At 43.8% G+C, this 12,429-nt stretch overlaps 1 protein-coding gene across 1 annotated transcript in view; it reads right to left on the reverse strand.

Annotated features, from left to right (window-relative positions):
* MERTK (MER proto-oncogene, tyrosine kinase) overlaps positions 1–12,429 on the reverse strand; it is a 126,525-nt gene that overhangs the window by 17,605 nt on the left and 96,491 nt on the right. The window contains exons 14-15 of the mRNA XM_024129837.3: positions 7,508–7,600; positions 5,831–5,949 (exon numbers count right to left, since the gene is read on the reverse strand). Coding sequence (XP_023985605.1) covers positions 5,831–5,949; positions 7,508–7,600 — 212 coding nt within the window. The remainder of the gene's footprint in view (positions 1–5,830; positions 5,950–7,507; positions 7,601–12,429) is intronic.

The raw sequence follows: 12,429 nt of genomic DNA on the forward strand, positions 1-12,429 counted from the left end.
CTGTGCGTCCGGAGCCTGTGCCCCGCAACGGGAGAGGCCACAACAGCGAGAGGCCCGCATACCGCCAAAAAAAAAAAAAAAAAAAAAAGAATGAAAAACAAACAAAAACCAACAAAAACTTCCTGGCAAGTATCACGTTTTCTTCGCCTCGTCTTTAAAGGTATTTTAAAAAATTAATTTATAAACTTAATGCATTTCCAAAGATACCGCCAACAATTTTTGTGTGTGTGGCCAGTTAATAACATTCTTTTCACAAGTTATGAGCGCAAATGCGATCCTTGTGTCCTTCTGAGTGGCAGTGAGACAAAGAGGGGAAAAGAAGGGGGTCTGGCTTCAGTGGGGGAGGATCTAATGTTTTTTTGTTTTTTTTTGCGGTATGCGGGCCTCTCACTGTTGTGGCCTCTCCCGTTGCGGAGCACAGGCTCCGGACGCGCAGGCTCAGCGGCCATGGCTCATGGGCCCAGCCGCTCCGCAGCATGTGGGATCTTCCCGGACCGGGGCACGAACCCGTGTCCCCCACATCGTCAGGTGGACTCCCAACCACTGCACCACCAGGGAAGCCCCGGATCTAATGTTTCGACAGCAAAAAGCCCATGGAGAAGGAGCTGTTCCCAATTATGCACCCACATCTGGTATCATTTTATTTTGAAATGTTTCAAAAGAGACTTTTTTTCTTCTGGACAGAAAGTAGGATGATCTTTACCCCTTATCGTGGGATCAAAGTACCACAAGTAAGTATTCGGGAATTTTCATTTTTGTTTCTCTAGGGCCTTCCTGTAAGTTTTAACAGCCTGATGTGTTTTTTCTATGTTGTAAAAATCAAACCAGACTGCGTGTTAGAAAACCTGCTGTGTTGGAACTGATTAGAGGATGATGACTAATGAAGACTTCTGTGTAGTAATTCAATGTTTTAGTGCAGTGAGAGCCCTAAAGAAAAGGGTTCACAAAGTTCCTAGAAATCATAAATGGGTCCACGCATGATATATTCTTCCCCAAGGTATTGGATTTATGGTTTATTCTATATGGCACATGAGTCTTCTAAAGTGGTACTCGTGAAAACACTGAATTTTTTTTTTTTTTTTATTGGGCTGTGCTGGGTCTTAGCTGTGGCATGCAGGCTCTTAGCTGAGGCATGCGGGATCTAGTTCCCTGACCAAGGATCAAACCCAGGCCCCCTGAGTTGGGAGCATGGAGTCTTAACCACTGGACCACCAGGGAAGTCCTGACACTGAATTTTTAATGATCTATATTTCTCAACTAAGACACGTGTCAATCACAGACTGTATATATAACAAAAATGCTTTATCCTTTACCCTTACATAATGGAGTTGTTAAAAAAAATGTAAGTAAATCAGGCATGAAAGCCTTATGCCTCTGTTCTATATATCTGGGGCATTTGATTTTCTGGATGCTAATTTCCAGGAAAGGATTTGGGTGCTAAGAAATATCAAATCTGCTGACATTCATGAAAGTATAATGAATATCAGGTGCTTATTCATTCGTGTTATTTTTTTCCAAGCAGAACTATGTTAATCTTGCAGACTGTGACCAAAGGTCATTTAAAAGAGCATTGTGTGGTAAAACTAATAAATGAGGTCAATAAGGTTTGCAGGATACTAGATTGACATACAAAACTCAACTGCATTTCTACACACTAACAATGAACTGTCTGAAAATGAAATTAAGAAAACAACGTCTACAAAAGAATCAACAACAAAATACTTAGGAATAAATTTAACACAAGAAGTGCAAAACTTATACTCTGAGAACTACAGAAGGAAAGAATTAAATTAGTTTCTAAATAAATGGAAAGGTATCCAGTGTTCATGGATTGGAAGAGCAGGCGTGCTATTCACACAGAGGACAGAATGGCACCCAGGTCCTGCTGAAGAAGCACATTTATATGACTGAAACCTATTCTTGGGCCACTCTAGCAGGACCAGAAGGTATTTATTGCCAAGGAACTGACTGAGACAAGGCAGTAGAGATTTGAATAAAAGCTTGATTTTCTAGTTTGTCTATGATGCATTTTGTGACTTTCAGCTTTAGATGTGGCTACAAAGTGTCAAAATATGAAAATACATTCCTTTTAAAAACATTCCTTTTAAATTTTTATAAAACCTGGGAGTTTCCATCACTGGAGATATACTTTATATTTTTGCAAATCGAAACTATTCATTAGTCAGTAAAATGCTGTGTACTTGTTTCCTTGTTATTCTGTTCAAAAGAACATAAGATGACAGCAGTACTTCTGGCAGACACAAACTGATTCTATAATTTATACAGAAGGGCAACAAAACTAGAACAGCAAAAACAATTCTGAAAAAGTAGGATAAATTTGGAGGAATCACATTACCCGATTTTAAGACAATAAAGCTACAGTAATCTCAATGGTGTGATGGGGCGAAGGATGGCACATAGCTTAATGGAACAGAACAGAGAACTCAGAAATAGACCCCACACATGTACAACTGATTTTTCACAAAGGTGCAAAAGCAATTAGTGGATTAAGGATAGTCTTTTCACAGATGATGCTGGTCATCTATGTGCAAAAAAAGCAACAAACTAAATTTCACACCTTATACAAAAATTAATTCAAAATGGGTCACAGACTTAAACGTAACATGTAAACCCACAAATTTTTAGAAGAAAACACAGAAGAAAATCTTTTTGATCTGGAGTTAGGCAAAGGGTTCTTAGAAATGACAGTGAAAGTATGATCCATTGAAAGAAAAAACTGAGGGCTTCCCTGGTGGCGCAGTGGTTGCGAGTCCGCCTGCCGATGCAGGGAACGCGGGTTCGTGCCCCGGTCCGGGAAGATCCCACATGCCGCGGAGCGGCTGGGCCCGTGAGCCATGGCCGCTGAGCCTGCGCGTCCGGAGCCTGTGCTCCTCAACGGGAGAGGCCACAACAGTGAGAGGCCCGCGTACCGCAAAAAAAAAAAAAGAAAAGAAAAAACTGATGAACTATACTTCATCAAAATTTAAATTTTTTTGCTCATGTTAAGAGAATACAAAGCCAAGCTACAAACTGGGAGAAAAGTCTCTGCAAATCACATATCCAACAGAGGAACTGTAGCTAAAGAACTCTCAAAACTCAACAAGAAAACCAACAACCTAATTAAAAAATAAACAAACGACTTTAACAGACACTCACCAAAGAGGATATAAAGATGGTAAATAAACACAAGGTGCTCAACATCATTCATCATTAGGGAAATGCAAATAAATTTCATGATAAGCTATCACTATACACCTATCAGAGCAGCTAAAAACAAAACAAAACAAAAAACTACAGATAATACCAAGTGCTAACAAGAATGCAGAGCAACTGAATTTCTCATACATTCCTGGTGGAAATGTAAAATGGTATAGCCATTCTGGAAAGTAGTTTAGCAGTTTACTATAAAGACAAACATACATTTTCCATATGACCTAGCATCCCATTCGTGGGTATTTCGCCTAGAGAAATGAAAAGTTATGTTCACTCAAAAACCTGTATGTGAATTTTTACAGCAACTCAAAATTGTCATAGGTCCTTCAACAGGCAAATGGAAAAAGCAAACTGTGATACAGCCATACAATAGAAGCCTACACAGCAATAAAAAAAGCAATGAACTACTGATACATGCAACTTGGGTGGCTCCCAAAGGCATAATGCTGAGTGAAGGAAGCCAGTCTCAAAGAATTACAAACTATATATTTCCATTTATATGGCATTCTCTAAAAGACAAAACTATAGCGACGGAGAACAGATCAGTGGTTGCCAGGGTTTAGCCATGTGGGCAAGGTGTAACTATGAAGGGGTAGCAGGAGGAGGAGTTTGGGGTGATGGAATTGTTCTGTATCCTGATTGTAATGGTAGTATATGAATCTATACGTGCATTAAAATTTATATAACTATAAACCAAAAAGGGGCAAAAAAGTCATTTTTTTCTGTATGACAATTTAAAAATATTTTTATAAAGGATATAAATGGCCTATTTCTATTCTACAAAGATTCAAGAAAGACATCCAATCTGAGGCTCACTACACTTGCGCAGGGGTCCAAAAAAGGGAGGAGAGTTAAGCTTCACAAGATGGATGATTGTTGGTCATCAAACAAACCTGTGTATTTTTATTTTTTTTACTACAGAAATCACTCTTGTGAAATATGAAATCCCCCCCTGCAAATTATTAGAAAAATCATACCATATACCAGGAAATTAAATGTAGGCAAAATCACTCATCAACATGAAGCAAAATCCATTCAAGAGGATGCTATACAGCCATTCACAGACATCTGTCTGGAGGCTGCCCTGTCGGGCAGGGGCACCCATGGGATGGGGCGGAGAAGAACTAAAGGCATGGGGTCTGCAGCCAGTTCTGCCTTCACCACTGCTGATCTGTGCCTCAGTTTCCTCACCTGAGATTCTATTACTAACTAATTATTACGGTGGCTGTGCCATTGATATATGCGAAACACAGGCTGGCCTCTGCCAAACATTTGAGAGATGTTAGCCCCTGTTGTTGGCCTACAGACAGATGTGTACATACTGAGCCCCAGCCTGTGAAACACACAGATGTGGAATAAACGGTTGCGATGTGAATGTCCGAGGATGCCAATGTTGGGAATTATGGGTAATTTTTTCTTCTTCTCCAGGCTTCTGATAATGTTACTGTCTGTTTCTTGGGGGACGGGGAAGAGAAGGAAAGCACTCAGCCATGCGGAGTCCCCTACTTTGGACTAGGCCCTTCACCTCTTTGGAGGAGACCCAGTGACTTTGTAATAGCTCTGTGATGTGGCTACAATTTCCTGTCTCTGGTTAGTGTTTGTGCTGGTGAAAGACTTAAAGAAGCCATGAACAAAATAGGTGTGAGCACAGGACCATGGGGGTAGCTAAATAAAGGAAGGGGCTCACTTTCCCGTTTAGGTCCCTTACACCGTCCCTGGAAAGAAGAGAACAAGTACAAGAAAAAGGAAACCAAAAATCTCCTGGCCTGTTCATAACACACAGGCCTAAACTACCAACAGGGGCAGCAAGACACAGGGAAGAAGGCTCCAGAAAATGTTCCCCCTAAACTGGGTCTCAAGTTTTATGTTTTTTTTTTCAACTGCCTTGCCATATTATAAATAAATGGCTGTTCCTACAGGTTCACCTGTCTCTTGGGATGAGGACCTTCCCCATGAAGCCCCCCAGGCAACATCTTATTACTACTATCTCATCACAACTCTTTCCACCACCTGTGACCAGTGGGCGAGGTGTTTCAGTCTAAGAGCTCATTTCCATTTGGTGTCTCTGCACTGTGGGGCTTCAGGGCAGGGTTTGCCCTGTGGGGCCCTGGGGGTCAGTGCTCTTCTCAGGGGCACCGTGGAAGGCAGGCAGGCTGGCCCACCAATTCCTAACACACTTTCTGATTCTGAGGACAGAGCGGCTCAGGATAAAGAGAAACATGGATGGAGCCAATTCCCCCTCAGGGTCTCTGAAAAACAACTCAATGCAACTTCTCCCTGAAAACTGAGATGGCTCTGGCACTCAGTAATTTCAGAGTGAACAATCTAAAAAGAGGAGACTTTCAAGGAAAGAGACCACTCTGACAGCAAGAGGGGCCCACTCTGTTCCACTCCCAGCCTGCTTCTCCCTCACATAAAACAGGAATAATGAAATCTATGGGCAGGCCGGCTATGAGGACCACATTTCAACCCCCAGGGTGCACAGTGAGCACTGAACAGAGGCCAAGGTCCCCTCCTTCCCTCCTTCATTTTCTAGGTTAGACGCTGGTGTTGTCCAGGCCCTGTCACGGGAGCCCCAAGCACTGTTCAGAGGCCATGCAACTGGGTGACTGATTACCTTTGGTCCTGTCTCCAATCGGGAATAGAGTAAATAGGTGTGCAGATCCCCGTATTTCATGAAGGGTAAAATCACCATGGGCCTGGGGATGCCTTGAGGGCTAATTTCTATACACACACCTGGAATTAAAAACAGAGAGTAAGTTACAAAGAGCCCTTGTTACCAGTGACCAGAAAAAGCACTACAGGAGCACTGGCCAAATTGAAAACATGTGCTCTCAAGTTAACGGTTAAAACAAAACAAAACAAAACAAAACCCTCACGACTCACACGCTGTATTCTAGAATATGGAACACACACTGGGTCCACTTCTTGGTATTTCTTTTTCTTTCAGACTAGTGCCAATCTTTGCGTGAAAGATCTCAAAAATTAATTGATACCAAGTACAGCCATCTATAAACCCATGGCGTTTTTGTTATACTGAGTCTAAGCGAGGGGTAGTGACTGCAGCAGAATTCAAGGGCAAACTAGTTTCATGTGATGGTTAAATACTTAAATCGTATGAAGAAGTCCCCTGCAACCAAATGCTTTTTTAAAACTATTGGAAGAATTCTGAGGGCCAGTAGGTGAAATTCACATCTCTACATGTTAACACAGACATGGGGAAAAAAACATCACTTGTCATGGATGCTAGAATCAGAGCCCGTCTGTCACCTGAGATCAAGCTTACAATGCTCTTGCACATATGGTGGTGCAATTACAAAGCGCCATTGTTCTCAGAGTCTGCTGAAGTCAATAGTTACAAATGAGCAACAGTAGTTTCTCTGACATAACATTGTCTCCAAACATTAGTTTTCCCATCTCTCTGCAGTGGCCATCATAATCAAACTTTGAAAGTTCCCAAAAGAATTTAGCATTTATCAAGTCACAGGACAGCAAAAAAAAAAAAAAAAAAAAAAAAAAAAAAAGTCAGCACAATATTCAATTATTTCTAGGTCGCTCTTCCCTCCTGGAATAGTATCACACAGCAACCACTTGATACGGGCTCTCCATTTTGTATTTTTTAGCAAACAGTGCCACAAAACCAAATTCTGCCTATTAAATCACTGACTCAAATCACTTGAATCGAGTGCCATGAAATTGTCAGTGTAGATCCCAAGAAATCAGTACTTGAAGTATGCCAATAAATTGTTTCTCAAAGATGATTTATGGAATTGGTCTACTTTTACAGCTTTATTCCACTAGCTTTTGATTCACGGATAAACTAAATCAATACAAATTATAGCATAACCAGCTTTCATGTCTTGTAACTGGGGTAACCGGGGGCTGTTTTAATCCACAATCACCTAGAACTCTGGGGACACTAAACATTCCTGAGCCCACTGATGTCCAGGAAAATGCAGGCCTATTTTTACGACCAGCCTCAGAAAATATAACCATAAGAAGTCTTTTGGGTGAAAACTCCCTTATTTTTATATTATTTTATTTTATTTTTTGCCGCACTGTGTGGCTTGCAGGATCTTAGTTCCCTGACCGGGGATCGAACTCGGGCCCCCTGCAGTGGAAGCGCCCAGTCCTAACCACTGGACCGCCAGGGAATTCCCGAAAAACCCGATGTTATAAATTGCTCTGGAGTTATACAAAGTGTAAAATTTATCTGCCCCAGAGATTTTTCCTGTGGCCCAGAGTGGATCAGCCGAGCCCCTCCGGCCACCCAGTCCTATGTTTCTCTGAGTACCTAGGAGTCGGATGACGTTTGGGTGGTTGAAGTCTTTCATGCACGCAGCCTCACGGAGAAACTCCTCAATCTCTCGCTGCGAAAAGTTGTCCACTAAAAGAAAAGACAGAAAATGTTAGGCACGGGTTATTTACTCAGAGAAGGGGAGGGGGCAATAGCAATTTTGTTCTTTAAAAGTAAAATCGGGAAAAGGCAAAATGATAGCAACAGTAAACAGATGAGTGGTTGTCAGAGACTAGTGGGGGGAGGGATAAATAGATGGCGTATGGGGATTTTAGGAAGGTGAAACTTCTGTATGACCCTAGAATGGTGGACACAGGGCATTATGCATTTGTCAAAACCCACAGAACATACAACACAAGGTGAACCCTAATGTAACCTATGAGTTTCAGTTAATAATGTAACACTGCGGGTTCATCAATTATAAAAAATGTACCACACCCATGCAAAATGTTAATAGGGGAGACTGTGCGAGGGGAGGGGGCATATGGGAACCCTCTACTTTCTGCCCAATTTTTTTTTTTTTTTTTTTTCAGCTGAGCTGCAAGGCATACGGGATCTTAGTTCCCTGGCCAGGGGTCAAACCCATCATGCCCCCTGCAGTGGAAGCCCCGAGGTGGACACAGGGCATTATGCATTTGTCAAAACCCACAGAACATACAACACAAGGTGAACCCTAATGTAACCTATGAGTTTCAGTTAATAATGTAACACTTCGGGTTCATCAATTATAAAAAATGTACCACACCCATGAAAGATGTTAATAGGGGAGACTGTGCGAGGGGAGGGGGCATATGGGAACGCTCTACTTTCTGCCCAATTTTTTTTTTTTTTTTTTTTCCAGCTGAGCTGCAAGGCATACGGGATCTTAGTTCCCTGGCCAGGGGTCAAACCCATCATGCCCCCTGCAGTGGAAGCCCCGAGTCTTTTTTTTTTTTTTTTTTTTGCGGTACGCGGGCCTCTCGCTGTTGTGGCCTCTCCCGTTGCGGAGCACAGGTTCCGGACGCGCAGGCTCAGCGGCCATGGCTCACGGGCCCAGCCGCTCCACGGCACGTGGGATCTTCCCGGACCGGGGCACGAACCCGCGTCCCCTGCATCGGCAGGCGGATTCTCAATCACTGCGCCACCAGGGAAGCCCGCCCCGAGTCTTAATTACTGGACTGCCAGGGAAGTCCCTGCCCAATTTTTCTATAAACCTAAAACTGCTCTAAAAATGAAAGCTTATTAGTTTAAAAAAACTAAAGTCAAATCCAACTGATCTGTTGCAATGATTTTTGCCTTCAAAAAAGAAAGAACACATGCTTCTCTCTCTCACCACGTTTCTTGCAAGTCTGGTTGCCCAATCATGCCTTGTGAACTAGATGCACTTTCATACCAAGTTTCTGGAATTAAGCCAATTTAAGAGAAACATTTAAAATTCTATATTATGCTAAGTGAAATAAGCCAGTCACATGAGGACAAATCCTGTATGGTTCCACTTTTATGAGGTATTTAGAGAAGTCAAACTCACAAAGACAGAAAGTAGAATGGTGGCTGCCAGAAGCAGGAGGGGGCACGGGGGATGGAGGGCTGTTGTTTAATGGGTACAGAGTTATGGTTTTGCAAGGCGAAAAAGTTCTGGAGATGGATGGTGGTGACGGTTGCACAACAGTGTGAATGTACTGAATGTCCCTGAACTGTACACTTAAACATGGTTAGGATGGGGCTTCCCTGGTGGCGCAGTGGTTGGGAGTCCGCCTACCGATGCAGGGGACACGGGTTCATGCCCCGGTCCGGGAAGATCCCACATGCCACGGCGCGGCTAGGCCCGCGAGCCATGGCTGCTGAGCCTGCGCGTCCGGAGCCTGTGCTCCGCAAGGGGAGAGGCCACAACAGTAAGAGGCCCGCGTACCGCAAAAAAAAAAAAAAAAGAAAAAAAAAAAAAAAAGAAAAATGGTTAGGATGGTATATTTTATGTTATGTGTATTTCACCACAGTTAAAATCAAACACAAAGCCAAGCATGCCTTAGGGAATCTGCTTTAACAGGGGGAAGTGTTGATTGAAATTACATGTAAGAGCATGTTGTACAGGGTCTGTACCTCCTATGGGCTTAAGATATATTAATCTTCCTATCAAGCAAATTTAAGCAAAAAAATTCTATAGACCTGCAGAATGTCTGCCAACTTTGCCCCAAACAACCAGGTGAAGTGGGCAAGCCCCTTCCCCAGGGTCTAGCCCCTCCAGGCAAATGTAGATGAGCCTGGGGTTCAGAGGCCAGAGACTGGGCTTTTAATCTCTGATAATTATCAAGGATGCAATTCACATACAAGTTACTCTAATTAAGTTAAAGCATAGCAGAGCCAAGGCCAGAGAGGAAACAGGTTCCAGGCCCAGCTCCTTTTACTAGGGTCCCTAAACTTTCTACTCCGTGAATTGGGATAACTGATGGAAGGAGCCTTCCCAGGGACACGCTGAGAGGTTAACAGAAAAATGAGAGAGGCAGGAAGGATGCTGACTGTGGCTTGATACCCAGACTCGGCTCCACACCAGGTTCAGCTCCAGTAAGTACTCTAAATTCGGGTTTTCTCAGTCTATGGAGGAGACTACCCACACCTACTTCCTAGTTGTACTGATTTCCTGCTCCTGCTGTACTGATGAAATGTGGGAATAACTGCAGTGCCCTTTGGCACACAGTAAGAATTACGTAAGTATTGGCCATTATTATGCATATAAAAAGCAAAAAGCACCAGCCCATCTGACTTATTGGTTATTATGGTTATTTTTTATATTTAAATTAAAACTTCAGCCTCCAATTCTGGTTAAGAAGTCTCAGTACAAGCTTATAATCTAACTGATGCTTTAATGCCCAATAAACAGTGGATTTAAATTTTAGGAAGAAACAAATTTTACTTTACCCCTTGATCAAAAATAATATTGAATATATACAAGGGGTAAATGAGGAAGCAATATTAAGAGCATTAACAAACACAGCACCAAACAATTTTCCTCTGTATGAATTGTGAAGACAACTGCAGGTGAATGGTGTATGATCATGGTCAATTTCATGGGTGCCCAGCTGGACACCTGAAGAACCAAACTTAGACAATCATGTGTCTCCAGGCCCTGGAGATGCTTCCTGGAGAAGGGCATGGGGGGCCCCGTTATCATGTTCCACCATTGCAGTCTGGTCAATCTATGGTGAGGAAAACTCCGGCCCGACCCTCCTCCTTCCTAGCTATCTGATTTGGACAAGTCACCACCTTTCTGAGCCTTAGTTTCCTTGTCTAGATGGACATGCGTACAGACTCTGAAGAGCTCTAACTGGCATTTGCCACTATTTTTGTCAACACTGTACTTCGTTCTCCTCCATGCTGCAACCAAAGTGAACTTTCTAGAATGTAATAATATGCTCTTGTCCTCATTTGCTTAAGACTTTTTTTATTTTGGCGGTACGCGGGCCTCTCACTACTGTGGCCTCTCCCGTTGTGGAGCACAGGCTCCGACGCGCAGGCTCAGCGGCCACGGCTCACGGGCCCAGCCGCTCCGCGGCATGTGGGATCTTCCCGGACCGGGGCACGACCATGTCCCCTGCATCGGCAGGCGGACTCTCAACCACTGTGCCACCAGGGAAGCCCTGCTCCGCGGCATGTGGGATCTTCCCAGACCAGGGCATGAACCCGTGTCCCCTGCATTGGCAGGCGGACTCTCAACCACTGTGCCACCAGGGAAGCCCTGCTCCGCGGCATGTGGGATCTTCCCAGACCAGGGCATGAACCCGTGTCCCCTGCATTGGCAGGCGGACTCTCAACCACTGTGCCACCAGGGAAGCCCTGCTCCGCGGCATGTGGGATCTTCCCAGACCAGGGCATGAACCCGTGTCCCCTGCATTGGCAGGCGGACTCTCAACCACTGTGCCACCAGGGAAGCCCTGCTTAAGACTCTTAATAGCGCTTTACTACTTGTGGGATGAAAACAGATTCTGTGTGAAGACTTATCAGGCCCTTCCTGACCCAGATGTAAGCACTCTTCCTAGCTCCCCTGGAGACTGCAGTTTATGATCATACCTCTTGATATGCCTTTAACCAAAGAATATTTCTCCTCTCTCTGGGAACCTTACCTTCCAGGCAGTCCACAGCTTCCTGCAGACCACACAACCACCCTCAGGTGAGGAAGTGAACCCACCAAGCTAAGCCAGACCAATTCCTGGGGTCAGATGCTGCTACCAGCTCAGCCCTGCCTTGGAAATTCATGCTTTACTTTGGAATCATTATCTCTACTAAATGATAAGAGAGGGGGGAGGGAGAGAGTAAAAATAACAAATGTTATTGCCTTGAGTGTGCTGGGGTTCAGGGTGGGCCACCCCAAAATATGTCACAATGGCATATTGATTATTTTGAATTACAGTTACTTAGGAAATGGCCAGTGCAAGAGGGACACTCTGACACTCCTTTCTGTCTTCCTGAAAGCAGGAAATAACTCTCTCATGTGAAAGATGAAGGACACCCTTATCGCCAGAGATAGGGAATTCTGGCTGAAGAAGCCTGTATAAACAAACCTTGTTAGTTCTTTCTTTCTTTCTTTTTTAACATCTTTATTGGAGTATCACTGCTTTACAATGGTGTGTTAGTTTCTGCTGTATAACAAAGTGAATCAGCTATATGTATACATATATCCCCATATCCCCTCCCTCTTGCGTCTCCCTCCCACCCTCCCTATCCCACCCCTCTAGGAGGTCACAAAGCACCGAGCTGATCTCCCTGTGCTATGCGGCTGCTTCCCACTAGCTATCTATTTTACGTTTGGTAGTATTTATAAGTCCATGCCACTTTCTCACTTTGTCCCAGCTTACCCTTCCCCCTTCCCGTGTCCTCAAGTCCATTCTCTATGTCTGCATCTTTATTCCTGTCCTGCCCCTAGGTTCTTCAGAACCATTTTTTTTTTT

Source organism: Physeter macrocephalus, chromosome 12, assembly GCF_002837175.3.
Source record: "Physeter macrocephalus isolate SW-GA chromosome 12, ASM283717v5, whole genome shotgun sequence".
In the NCBI taxonomy this organism is placed as follows: Eukaryota; Metazoa; Chordata; class Mammalia; order Artiodactyla; family Physeteridae; genus Physeter; species Physeter macrocephalus.